Below are 14,834 nucleotides of genomic sequence, written 5' to 3' on the forward strand. Positions count from 1 at the left end.
CTGCTGGCTGCACACTGTTTCAGTACCTCTTCCTTCATTCAGCAAGACCACAACATGAAACCCATATTGATGGTCGTTTGAAGTTTGGCATCCTTGCATTTGTCCTGATGACAGCAAGGCAAAGAGCTTAGGCAAGCGTCTCCCTTCTCAGTAGTGTTCAAGCACTGTACTAACTGTTGGTAAACCGTATTCACTGTTCACACAAGTTAAAGTGGTATCATTACTCCTGCTACAAAATATGTCAATGTTTTAGGTACTGCTATTCATTGAAGTGATCTCATTAACTTGGTTTGGCTCTTGATGTTCAGGCATGCCTGCAAGGCATAATAAGGCAATCCTAGGCCAAACAAGATATAAATAGAGGCAATAATGATAGAAACAGTATGCAAAGTCCAGGATTGGTATTCAGCTAGTTTGCATTGCAATATCCAAGATGAGCCAATTGGATCTCCGCGTCCCAGTAGATTTCAATTAAATTGAGCATTCCTGTTTAATACCTTCCAAACTGGCATATTTAATATTGGAATGTGCCTCTCTGCATAGGGGTCAGGGTGAGGTATGTATATGTGGAATGTGAAGGAGCAACAGAGATAGAAAATCTCTGACGGCAACCTGTGGGCAACATGGTGGCACAGTGGTTAGCACGGCTGCTTCTCAGTGCCAGGGACCCCGGTTCGATTCCCAGCTTTGGTCACTATCTGTGTGGAGTCTGCACATTCTCCCTGTGTTTGTGTGGGTTTCCTCCCAAAGGTGTGCTGGTTAGGTGCATTGGCCATGCCAAATTCTCCCTCAGCGTACCCGAACAGGTGCTGGAGTGTGGCAACTCGGGGGATTTTCACAGTAACTTCATTGCAGCGTTAATATAAGCCTACTTGTGACCCTAATAAATAAACTTTAAAACTGATGTCCACAGGGATATGGGTTGGTATAGAAATGTGTCGGGGAAGGAAATAAGAGGCATTTGCATTTGCCCACATGCTTTCCTGGGCAAATGATGGATTGGGAAAACTGATGGGAATGTTTGAAATGGAGAGATGTACATGTATGCCCTTTCCTGGGCTGTGCAAATGATAATTTACCTACTTTGAATGTTCATATTTCGCCGGTAGCTATCCGACCATTTGTCGCACTATGGAAGTGGATGAAAAACAAACAGCAACTTTCAGCCCAGAAAAAAAACCCCAAAACATTTCACAGGAGCTTTATAAAATAAATATGGCACCGAGCCACGTACGGCAATATTACACCAAATGGCCAAAAACTAGGTCAAAGAGACAGGAGGAAAGCAAGATACAGAAGTAGAGAGATGTGCAGAGGGAATTCCAGAGCTTGGGACCTGGGCAACTGAAGATGCAGCCAGTAATGATGGAGCGATTAAAATCGGGGATGCTCAAAAGACTGGAACTAGATGGGCGTAGATATCTCAGAGGTTTGCGAGGCTGGAGAAGATTTTGGAGATCAGGATTGGCAAAGCCATGGAGGGATTTGAAAACATGGACGAGAGTTTTAAAATCAAGGCATTACTTGACTGAGAGCCAATGTCAGCGAGCATGAAAGTGATAGGTGAATGAGACTTGGCTCGAGTTAAGGCACTGGCAGGGTTTTGGAACCATCCAGGAGTACATTGGAATAGTCAGCTCCAGGAGCGTGGATGAGAGTTTCAGCAGGTGAATGGAGACAAAGCTGGATAATGTTACAGAGGTTGAAGTAGTTGATTTGGGTCACTTAAGAACAATGTGCAGTGACTGATAGCAAGCGCCAGTAAATACCATCAGAAGGTTACACTTACATGGAGTATTATCAAAGAACAGTGGATCGATGTTGTGAAGCAGTTCAATTCTGGGTGAGGGACGTCCTTCACTGAAAGAGAGATAAGGGAGGTTTACTTTTCAAAACTTTCTGGACAAGAATGTCACGCAGGCTAACACCTCAAAATGCATTAGCCTTTCAAGTTGTTCATTCCCAATTTAAGGGATCGAGGGAAGGGAGGAGCGATATTTATTTGAGCAATAAACTCTCATTAATAAGGAACTGATTTAAACAAATCTGGTCCCTGGCCCTAACCAGATATTTGTATAAGATTATTTAGAAAATAGTGGCACCCAATACTTAAGAACATAAGAACATAAGAAATAGGAGTAGGAGGAGGCCATCTAGCCCTTCGAGCCTGCCCCGCCGTTCAATAAGATCATGGCTGATCTGAAGTGGATCAGTTCCACTTTCCCGCTTTCTCCCCATAACCCTTAATTCCCTTGCCGATCAAAAACCTATCTACCCGTGACTTGAATATATTCAGCGAGGCAGGCTCCACCACTTCAACGGGCAGAGAATTCCAGAGACTCACCACCCTTTGACTGAAGAAGTTCCTCCTCAACTCTGATCTAAACTGCAACCCCCCCACCTTATCTTGAGGCTGTGCCCTCTAGTTCTGCTATCCTTTCTAAGCAGGAAGAATCTGTCCACCTCTACCCTATCTAGCCCCTTCATTATCTTATATCTCTCTACAAGATCCCCCCCTCAGCCTTCTAAACTCCAACGAGTACAGACCCAGTCCATTCAATCTCTCCTCGTAGGCTAACCCCCTCATCTCCAATATCAGCCTCGCTACCATAAAAAGTAAGTACACTTGCATACAATTTTAAAATGATCCTTTGCATCACCTCCACATCGCGGAAGGTCACTGGTGTAGATAACAGGAGGTTCAAGATGTCTTTTCATGGTCATATCTTGTCCTTAATTGAGTTCTATGTGCCTGTCGCACTAGCTACAGCACTGAGACCCATTCCGTGCGTACGATTGATAATTAGATTACTGCATTTCCAGAGCTATTAGCCAGGCTCAAGTGGAATGTAATCTTCTGGTTGCTCTCAGTTTAGGAATGGGAGTGAAAAAGAGGGGAAGTACAGAGCTATGGCTCATGGCAACGTTAGAAAGTTGGGACCTTCTAATTCCACCATCCCCCTGCCCTCTATTTATCTCAACTTTGAATGTCCTTGGCCACACAGCAGCCCTCAATTCAACGGGGCCATTGGTTGATTTGCTCCAGAACTCTGCTTCAAACTGAAACCTAAGAGGTACACAACTGTCTCTCACAAAGGATGGTGCAGGGGGTGAAAGTCCTTCCAATTTTCTCACACTTGCACCAAGTGGCTTCCCACAGAGTTAGCATGGAAATCGGGGATTCAGTGAAATGGGGGTCATGGAGGGCTGAAGGAGGGATCTTCAAGCATGCCTATCATAGCAAAGGATAAATCTGCATTTGTGTCCTAGCTTTCACACACCAGATTTGCATTTATGTAGTGCTTTTCATAAGCACAGGTCTTCCCAATGTGTTTCGCAGTCAAGTACTTTTGAAGCATAGTCACTATTTAATACTAGCTTTTTGCAAATAGGCTGCAATAAATCAAGATTTCACAATGTGATTACGAGCAGATAATGAGTTTGATGATGTTGGTTGTAGTCTCAGGTGTTGGTCAGGACGGGGTTGTAGTCAGTGTTGGTCAGGACAGGGCGGTGAACCCCTCTGCCCTTCTTCCAAATTGTGAGACGCGACCTATTGCAAGCGGAGTCCCAGTTTAGTACCTCATTTGCAAGTTGGCATCTCAAAACTACAGAACTGCCTTCAATAAAGTAACTCGCTCCCAACAAATTGCTTCAAAATGGGATCAGAGATTAAAATTGGAAGGCATTTAAACACCAAAAAAGTCATTGACAAAGTATGTCCAGCATAACCAAATCCTCTGCAAAGCTAAGTTCTATATTCCAAATTCATAACCAGGATTGCTGCAATAATGTAGAATGCGACCAATCACTAAAAAAGAAAATAACTTCCATCACAAATCAACAGATGCTAAAAGCCTCCCTCAGCAAAAAAGGGAGCTCCCTCCCTCACACACGCCAACCGCGCTTAGAGACAAACCCAGCATTGTTCAGTTGGCTGGTCACTTACAGCAACAACAGTGAATGCCACTGTAACCAGGTTAATTCACACATCCCTACAACACTGCCAAACTTAGTTGCTCAGGGGAACACTTTTCGCACACCAATTCAAAATCTCATTTTGTGACAAGAGTCACTGAGTTAATAGATAACAAAGCAAGCCATTAATGCGCTGACCCACTGTCCCACTTAGAACATTCCCTTGCATCTGTCGGCTATAACATTTTATTAGTGAACGTTTCGATTCAGAGATTAATAAGGATGATATCACAAATGTGTGGTTTCACACATCAGGAAAAGGATCGACAGATTGGGTCTCTATTCTCTCCAGGCTGAAGGATGATATTATAGAGGTCTTCAAATGTATGAAAAAATTTGATAGAGTAGGTACAGAGGGAACATTTCCACTTGGGGGAAAAGAGCAAAATCAGAAATCATTAATATAAGACAGTCACCAAGAAATGTAAAAGGGAATTCAATGAACATCAAATTATAGAAAACAGGAGAGGCCATTCAGCCCTTTGAGCTTGCTCTGCCATTGTACTGATCATGGCTAATCATCCAACTCATTAGCCTGATCCCGCCTTCCCCCATATCCTTCGATCCCCTGTAGATCCAAGGGCTATATCTAACTGCTTGAAACCATACAATAGTCTGGCCTCAACTGCCTTCTAGTGGTGGTGAATTCAACAAGCTCACCACTCATCACATCTCAATCCTAAAACATTTGCCCCGTATCCTCAGACTATGACCCCTGGTCTGGACTCCACCACAATCAGGAACATCTTCCCTACATCTATCCTACCTACTCCTGTTAGAATTTGAGATTTCTACAAGATTCCCTTTCATTCTTCTAAACTCCAGTGAATATAATCCTAACTCGCTCACTCACTCAATCTCTCCTCATACATCGGTCCTGCCATCCCAGTAATCAGTCTGGTAAACCTCCTCTGCAATCCCTATAGAGCGAGAGTATCCTTCTTTAGATAAGGAGACCAAAACAGTACACACCAATTTTTACACAAGTTCGACACTTAGAATTTTTTGGGAGGCTTTTCAGAGAAACGGAGGCGGTGGCAGTAGTCAGGAAATTTCTTGGCTCGAAGTGTCCGGCTAGGGAGAAAATGGCAGCAACAGCGATATTTTCATTCCGGGGTGGGCGGGTGATAAAAGGGGTTGTGCCTGTCAGTGCTGGAGAGTGTTCTGGGATTGCTGGGTGCTAAGGTGGGCTGTTTAACAGGCCTGCGCTAGTTTTTAGAACTTGGTCCCAGTTATAATGAAAACAGTGTTGCCCTCGCATCCCCCACATCCACCCCCATGCACATTGCCTCATGCCTCCCCCTCCCCATCTCCCATGGGCCTTTTACGACGACAAGCCAAGCCCCTGCACCCACCACTCCCTGCTCCACTGCCCCTTATATTCTCCATTACAATCTGTGGCTCTTCCATGCCCATTCAACCACCACATAATTTGTATAGAACCAAATGGTCCCCACAGTGACGAGAGGGTGTGTTAAAAAGCTTTAGAAGTATTAATTAATCCTTAACAATTGCTTTCACTAGAACCTCAAAATTATCCTTTAAGTATCAGCAGCAAAAACTGCAAGCAATTGAAAACCTTTTCCTTGTGTAAATAACATTGTGAAATTGACAAAAGAGATCAGAGAGCCAGCGCTGTCAATCAAACAATGTATTCCCTAGGGCTTAGCTATTTTAACACTAATGAATACCTGGCCTCCCAGCCACGCTTCATTATGTATCCTTGGCTGAGAGCCAATGTGAATGAGCATGAAAGTGGGCAGGACCAGAAAATCCCACCCTAAGGTTTATAACACCTTTAAGACACTGTGATCCACATCTCTCTGAAAACCTGGCTCAACTCCATTAAAATTCAGAAGGGCTGGAACATGCCTATCCCCACAATGAAGCTGGCCAGGCCTGGAAAATCTACATCCTTAAATGGCACTGTTGAAAATTGGAAACCACAGAATAGGGTCCCATCTTCACTGCTCCAAGGAATCTCCTTGACTCCCACCAAAACCCAGAAATTAGTCCTTAAGAGGAGATAAAATAAATCTGTCTGTTTCCTGCTCCCCCTCACACTCCTTGTAATGCTCTCCTACATGCACAATGCTTCCTAGCTGAATGGTTAACAGTGCTGCCTCACAGCTCCCAGGACCCTGGTTCGATTCTGGCTTGGGCAACTGTCTGGAGTTTGCAGTGTTCTCCTTTTTATACGATCCATGACAAGCCAAGCCCTTGCACCCACCCATTACCCCTTATATTCTCCATGACAATCTATGGCTCTTCCATGCCCATTCAACCCCATACAATCTGTATAAAAAAAACAAATGGTCCCCATAGCAACAAGAGGGTGTGTTAAAAAGCTTCAGAAGCATTAATTAATCCCAGGTGCTAAGGTGGGCTGTTTAACAGTCCTGCCTCAGCTCCTGGTTTCCTTACACAGTCCAAAGATGTGCAGGTTAGGTTGATTGACCATCTTAAATTATCCCTTAGTGTCAGGGTATCAGGGTAAATACATGGGGTTACAGGGATAGGTCCTGGGTGGGATTGTTGTTGTGCAGGCTTGATGGGCTGAATGGCCATCGTCTGCACTGTAGAGATTCTAAGGATTTTACTTTCCAATTCATGGAATCATTCTAGGATCCAAGAAATTCTAGAAATATAAAAACAATGCATCCATTACATCTGTAGACACCTATTTTTAGGAAGTAGGCCATCAGATTGAGTTTTACTCCCATTAATTTCTCCAGTACATTTTTTTCTTTTATCAAGTTCTTCAGGCTCATTAGACCCTTGGATCCCCACAGTTTCCATATGTTCTTTGTTTCTTCTACTCTGAAAACAGACGTAAAATATTTGTTTAATGTCTATGGCATTTCCTTATTCCTTGTTATAATTTCTCCTGTCTCTGGAAGAGACCCATGTTTACCCTTGTTAATCTCTTCCTTCTTTTAAATACTCATAACATTTATTGCAATCAGTTTTTACATTTGCAAGCACACTCTCAGAATTCTATCTCCTCTCTCTTTATACCCTCTGCTGATTTTTACACCCTCCTCATCCTCAGGTTTGCTACTGGTTTGACAGCATTGTAAGCGTCTCTAATTTCTCCAGTTAAGGTTCGGTTTTCCAATGAGTTTATATTCCTCATGAAGCATGTTCATTGAGAATACTGAACTGTTACTTGTGTCTTGTATGCTATGGTGTTTCAAGTGCTCATCTAAATGCTTCCTAGATGTTGTGAAGGTTCCCACCTTTACTGCCCTTTCAGGCAACGAGTTCCAGGTTCCCACCACCCTCTGGGTGTAAAGGTCTTTCCTCAAATCTTCTGCCAATTACCCTAAATCTATGTCCCCTGGTTACTGACCCCTCAAGTAAGGCAAAATGTCTTTTACTTATCTTTCTTCCTCACTATATACACCACCATTTTGTGTGTCATCTGTGAACTTACTGCTCAAACCACCCCATATTCCCATCTACTTCATTAATGTACACGACAAACAGCAAGGGACCAAGCATCAAACCCTGCAGTACACCACTGGATACAAGATCTCATCATTACCTGAAGATTGGAGAGTGACAAATGTTGTGCTTTTGTTTAAAAAGGGCTGCATGGGAAAGCCTGGGAACTATAGGCCAGTGAGCCTCACGTCTGTGGTGGGTAAAGTGTTGGAAGGTATTTTGAGAGACAGGATCTACAGGCATTTAGTGACGTAAGAACTGATTAGGGACAGTCAGCATGACTTTGTGAGTGGAAAATCGTGTCTCACAAATTTGGTTGAGTATTTTGAAAGGGTAACCAACAAGGTAGAGGAGGGCAGTGCAGTTGATATTGTTTACATGGACTTTAGCAAGGCATTTGACAGGGTACCGCATGGTAGGTTGATGCATAAGATTAAATCTCACCTGAATCCAGGGTAAGATATCAAAATGGATACAAAATTGGCTTCATGACAGAAGTCAGAGAGTGGTTGGAAAGAATTGTTTTTCAAACTGGAGGCCTGTGACCAGTGGTGTGTCTTAGGGAATCACTGCTGGGTCCACTGTTATTTGTCAACTTGTATTAATGATTTGGATGAGAATATAGCAGACATGGTTAATAAGTTTGCAGATGACACTAACATTGGTACCATAATGGACAGTGAAGAAAGTTATCTCCAATTGCAACAGGATCTTGATCAATTGGGCCAGTGAGCTGATGAATGGCAGGTGGAGTTTAACTTAGACAAATGCGAGGTGATGCATTTTGGTAGGTTGAACCAGGGCAGGCCTTACTCAGTTAATGGTAGGGCGTTGGGGAGAGTTACAGAACAAAGAGACCTAGTGGTACATGTTCATAGCTCCTTGAAAGTGCAGTCACAGGTGGATAGAGTGGTGAAGGCAGCATTCGGCATGCTTGGTTTCATCGGTCACAACATTGAATACAGGAGTTGGAACGTCTTGTTGAAGTTGTATAAGACATTGGTAAGGCCACACTTGGAATATTGTGCGCAATTTTGGTCACCCTATTGCAGAAAGGATATTACTAAACTAGAAAGAGTGCAGAAAAAATTTACTAGAGTGCTGCCAGGACTTGATGGATTGAGTTATAAGGAGAGGCTGGATAGACTGGGACTTTTTTTCCTCTGGAGTGTAGGAAGCTGAGGGGCGATCTCATAGAGGTCTATAAGATAATGAGAGGCACAGATCTCTTTTCCCAAGAATAAGAGTTCTAAAACTAGAGGACATAGGTTTAAGGTGAGAGGGGAGAGATACAAAAGCGTCTAGAGGGACAATTTTTTCACACAGAGGGTGGAGAGTGTCTGGAACAAGCTGCTAGAGGTAGTAGTAGAGGTGGGTACAATTTTATCTTTTAAAAAGCACTTAGATAGTTACATGGGTAGAATGGACATAGAGGGATATGGGCCAAATGCACGCAACTGGGATTAGCTTAGGGGTTTTAAAAAAGAAAGGGTGGCATGGACAAGTTAGGCTGAAGGGCCTGTTTCTAGGCTGTAAACCTCTTTGACTCTATTACCCTCTACCTCCTGCTACTGAGCCAATTCTGGATCCAATTTGTCAAATTGTCCTGGATCCCATGGGTCCTTACCTTCTTGACAACCTCCCATGCTTTTTGTCAAAAGCCTTATTGTAGACTACATCAACTGCACTGCCCTCATCAACACATCTAGTCACCTCCGCAAAACATTCAATCACATTTGTAAGACATGATCTCCCTTTGACAAAGCCTTGCCTCTCATAGCAAAGACTAATTCTGTCCCTCAGAATTTTTCCAATAATTTCCCTATTACTGATGTCAGACTCACTGGCCTATAATTAATAGTTTTTTCCCCAACTTCCCTTCCTGAATAATGGTACCACATTAGTCTTCCTCCTGTCCTCTGGCATCTCTCCTGTGGCCAGAGAGGAGTTGAAAATTATCAGAATCCCCTGCAATCTCTTCTCTTGCCTCATACAGCAGCCTAGGATACGCTTGAGGCCAAACAGGCCACCTAAGACAGTGATCTACAAAGCACGCTGGGACAGTTAGCCAAATGCAGAAACAGACAGGCTGAAGCCCAAAATGAATATTGGACAGAGAGAAACAGTTGCAGCTCCAGACTACAGAATACACAGGAAATAGGCCATCCAGAAGACAATGGACAGTCTCTGGGCAAACATTCTTGTTTACTAGACAAAGTGGCACCTTAACCCCTTATTTGGGAGTGAGGTACGTGACCCACTTGCCTCCAGCACCTACAGGTACGGTCGCTGGGTACATACCCAGGAGATCAGTGTGGCAGCACCTGATTGGATTCTATCGATCAGGGTGATCAAACCCTGATCGATTGATTGGTGATAGTCAAGAGACTGCAGATAAAGGCCAATATCTGCCTGGATACTTGCCAATCACATAGAAGTTAATCAAGGTCTAGAATCAGACTTGAACTTTAATATTCTGCAAGATAACTTTTACTGATTGTGTGGTTGATTAACATTAATTGTGTGTGTGAATAAATACTACTGTACTAACAAGAAGTTGACTCGCAGTTCTTTGTCCACTGTACAAGGGTTAAAACACACTGCGCGGCAAGCACAACACACCTCATCTGGGCCTGGAGATTAATCCACTTTTAAGTCTGCTAATACCACATCCTAATGTTACTCTGTTTAATTATGTCACAATCTCCCTCCTTGCTTTCTCTACCTTCATCGTCCTTCTCCTTAGTGAACACATATGCAAATGACTCACATATGTCTTTCTGCACCACACAGATTGGCACTTTGGTGACGAATGGACCTTACTCTTCCACTGGTTATCCTCTCACCCTTAACATACTTTTAAAACACCTTGGGAACTTCCTTCATCCCTCCTCTTCGCTCTCAATTTCTTTAAGTACCCCACTGCACTTTCTATACATCAGTCGGACATCTGCTGTTTCAGTCTCCTGTATCTGCCATAAGCCTTCCTTTATTTCACAGGACATAGAACAGTACAGCATAGGCCCTCAATGTTGTGCCGAGCTATGTCCAAACCCAAGATCAAGTTATCTCACCTCCTATAATTCTGGTGTGAGCTTATCCAATCCTGTATTCCCCTTGACATCCAGGGTCTGGACATCTGGACATTTTGGTCCCACCCTTCATCTTTACAGGAATATGATGGCTTTGTACTCTATTTCCTTTTTGAACGACTTCCACCGCTGTGATGTAGCTTTTCCTGCAAGTAGCTGCTCCCAGTCCACTTTGGCCAGATCCTGTCTTTTCCTCAGACCTTTTCCCAGTTCAAAGCATTTATTTCCAGTCCATCCTTGTCCTTTTCCATAACTACCTCAAATCTTACTGAATTATGGTCACTATCACCAAAATTCTCCCCCACTGACACTTCTACAACCTGCCCTAAAATTAGGTCAATCGCCCCTCTCTTGTAAGACGTTTTACGTGCTGGCTCAAAAAGCTCTCTTGGAAGCATTTTAAGAATTTCATCTCTCTAAGCCTTTCACACTTTGCCTATCCCAATTAATATTGGGGAAGTTGAAATCCCCTACCATTATTACCCTCTTGTTTTTACACTTCTCTGAGATTAACCTACACATCAGCTCTTCTTTCTCTCCCTTTCTGACTGGGGTCTATAGTACACTCCCAGCAAAGTGCTTGTCCCCTGTAAGTTTTTAATTTCCATCCACATGGTATCATTTGAGGAGCTTGCTAAGATATTATCCCCCCTGTCTGGAGTAATTGACTTTTTGATCAGTATTGCAACACCACCAAACACATCTTCCCTTCACTCCTCTATCAGCATTCTGCAGAGACGGTTCCCTCCCAGATAATCTAGTCCACTCCTCCATTATACCCAACACCTCTCCCGTCACTCATGGCATCTTCCCATGCAATTGCAGAAGGTGTAACACCTGTCCCTTTACCTCTTCCATGCTTATCATCCAAGGTCCAAAACACTTAGTCATAAAGGTTTACAGCATGGAAACAGGCCCCTTTGGCCCAACTTGTCCATGCTGCCCTTATTTTTTTTACGCTCTTAAGCTAATCCCAATTGCCTGCATTTGGCCCATATCCCTCTATATCCATCATACCCATGTAACTATCTAAATGCTTTTTAAAAGATAAAATTGTATCTGCCTCTACTACTACCTCTGGCAGCTTGTTCCAGACACTCCCAGGGGTCGGTGCTGGGGCCTCAGCTATTTACCATTTATATAGATGATCTGGAGGAGGGAACCGAGTGCAGGGTGTCGAAATTTGCTGATGACACCAAGATTGGGGGAAAGGCAAATTGTGCGGAGGGTGTGGAGAGTCTGCAGAAGGATCTAGATAGGCTGGGCAAATGGGCCAGGAAATGGCAAATGGAATTTAATGTTGGCAAGTGTGAGGTGGTCCACTTTGGTAGGAAGAACTATTACTTACGTGGCGAAAAACTGCAGCAGGCGACGGTGCAGCGGGACCTCGGGGTCCTTGTGCATGAGTCGCAAAAACCCAGCTTGCAGGTGCAGCAGGTGGTCAGGAAGGCGAATGGGATGCTGGCCTTCATAGCGAGGGGGATTGAATATAAAAGTAGGGAGGTCTTGCTGCAGCTGTATAGGGCATTGGTGAGGCCGCAGCTGGAGTACTGTGCGCAGTTTTGGGCGCCGCACCTGCGCAAGGATATTTTGGCCCTGGAGGGAGTGCAGAGGAGGTTTACTAGGCTGATACCAGAGTTGAGGGGATTGAGCTATGAGGAGAGGCTGAATAAACTAGGCTTGTACTCGTTAGAGTTTAGAAGAATGAGGGGAGATCTCATTGAGACGTATAAGATGATGAATGGGATGGATAGGATAGAGGTGGAGAGACTCTTCCCGCTCAAAAAAGACAGTAGGACTAGGGGGCACAGCCTCAAGATAAAGGGGAGGCGGTTTAGAACGGAGTTGAGGAGGAACTTCTTCACTCAAAGGGTGGTGAATCTCTGGAATTCTCTGCCCGTTGAAGTGGTGGAGGCTGCCTCGCTAAATATTTTTAAGAAGCGGGTTGATGGGTTCTTGATAAGAGAGGGGATTAAGGGTTATGGGGAGAGGGCGGGAAAGTGGAACTGAGCCACGACAGATCAGCCATGATCTTATTGAATGGCGGGGCAGGCTCGAAAGGCTAGATGGCCTACTCCTGCTCCTATTTCTTATGTTCTTATGTTCTTATGTTCACCACCCTCTAAAAAATTGCCCCTCTGGACACTTTTGTATCTCTCCCCTCTCACCTTAAACCTATGCCCTCTAGTTTTAGACTCCCCTACCTTTGGGAAAAGATATTGACTATCTACCTTGTCTATGCCCCTCATTATTTTACAGACCTCTATAAGGTCACCCCTCAGCCTCCTACGCTCCAGAGAACAAAGTTCCAGTCTATTCAGCCTCTCCTTATAACTCAATCCATCAAGTCCCAGTAGCATCCTAATAATCCATTCCAGGTTAAGCAGCATTTCACTTGCACCTCTTTCAATTTGGTGTATTGCATTCACTTCTCCCAATGTGGTCTCCTATATATCAGGGAGATCAAAAGTAGCGCCTTCAGTCTGTGTGCAATCAGGACCCTGACCTTCCGGTTGCTTGCCATTTTAACACACGATCCTGCTCCCACGCCCACACATCTGTCCTTGGCTTGCTGCAACGTTCCAGTGAAGCTCAGCGCAAACTGGAGGAACAGCACCTCATCTTCTGGCAAGGCACTTCACAACTTTCCAGTCTCAAATAGAATTCAACAACTTCAGATGATTAACTCTACCCCATCTCAACTTTTGTTTCCATTTTATTTATTTTTACTGTTCTCTGGTTTATTGTCTTTGTTCATTTTTCTTCCTCCCCCACTCTTTTCCCTACTTGATCCTCCCTTTCCTTACCTTTGCTCCCCTTTGCTTTCCCTTCCCCCATCTTTTCTAATTTTACTTCTCTCCTACTCATTCCCTCCCCCTTTCCCCCCACAAATTCATCTGTCACAGTTCACCCTCTGATTTCAGCTTCTCTGCCATATGGCCATTCACACTCTTTTTTTCTCTCTATCGACTGCCAATAGCAGCCCTTTACCCTGGTTTCTGCAGCTATAACTCACCTTTCATTCCCTCACCCTGCAGTATTAATATCTCCCACTTTCTATGCCTTTTAGCTTTGACAAAGGGTCACCTGGACTCCAAACGCCAGCTCTTTTCTCTCCTTACAGATGCTGCCAGAACTGCTGAGATTTTCCGGCATTTTCTGTTTTGGTTGCGACATCACCTCCTCTTTTACATCCCACCACATCTCATAGAGAGATAGAATCCCTACAGTGAAGAAGGAGGCCATTCAACCCATCGAGTCTGTACCAACAACAAACCCATCCAGACGTTATTCCTGTAACCCCACTTATTTACCCTGCTAGTCCCCCTGGCACTAAGTGTCAATTTAGCATGGCCAATCAACCTAACCTGTGGACTGTGGGAGGAAACCAGAGCACCTGAAGAAACCCATGCAGACAAACGGCAAATGTGCAAACTCCACATGGACAGTCACCCAAGGCCGGAATTGAAGCCGAGTCCCTGGCACTGTGAGTCACGCCTAAAGATTCTATACCCTGGGATATTGAGCTGCCAGTCCTTCCCCTTCTTCAACCATGTCTCTGTGATAGCAATGATATCGTACTCCCGTATGTTAATCAACGCTCTCAGTTCATCAGCCTTACCGATAAGGCTCATTGCATTAAAATAAATGCCACCCAGCCTTGTCATATTCCCTTCTGCTTTTACATTCCTGTCTCACTCAGTTCTTCTTCTATATTTAGCTGTGCATCACCCCTACTATACCTTCATCTGCCAAATTAGTTTCAAAACCATCCCCTCCAACAGCACTAGCAAACCTCGATGGACCAAATGGCCTCTTTCTGCACCACAGGGACTCTATGATTCTATGGGCTGAAATTTTGATCCAACAGAAATGTTCCATAAACAACAATGCCAGGTCTTCTGTCTGAGTCTTATTAATTGGGGGATAAATGTGAGAATATAAGAATAGGAGCAGAAGTAGGCTGTTCACGGGCACCTGTGACCACGCAGAACTCACCAATCGAAGCTTAGGATCATCGAATCTCTACAGTATGGAAAGAAGCCATTTGGACCATTGAGTCTGCACAAACACTCTGAAACATCATCCCATCCAGGCCCTCCCTTCCCTGTAAACCCATGCATTTACCATGGCAAATCCATCTAACCTGCACATTTTTGGACTGAGGGGGGAAACTGGAGCACCTGGAGGAAACCCACGCCGGCACAAGGAGAACGTGCAAACTCAACACAGAAATGACCCAAGCTGGGAATCGAACCTGGGCCCCTGGTGCTGGGAGGCAGCAATGCTACTAAATGTGTTATCATGCCATTTCAT

General features: G+C 44.2%; 1 protein-coding gene across 1 annotated transcript in view; it reads right to left on the reverse strand.

Moving 5' to 3' along the window:
• The window catches only part of arsb (arylsulfatase B), a 95,094-nt gene that overhangs the window by 20,029 nt on the left and 60,231 nt on the right, over positions 1-14,834 (reverse strand). Inside the window, exon 6 of the mRNA XM_080189341.1 lies at positions 1,790-1,860. Coding sequence (XP_080045467.1) covers positions 1,790-1,860 — 71 coding nt within the window. The remainder of the gene's footprint in view (positions 1-1,789; positions 1,861-14,834) is intronic.

Source organism: Carcharhinus amblyrhynchos, chromosome 5 (genome assembly GCF_965287045.1).
Source record: "Carcharhinus amblyrhynchos chromosome 5, sCarAmb.v2.hapA, whole genome shotgun sequence".
Classification (NCBI taxonomy): Eukaryota; Metazoa; Chordata; class Chondrichthyes; order Carcharhiniformes; family Carcharhinidae; genus Carcharhinus; species Carcharhinus amblyrhynchos.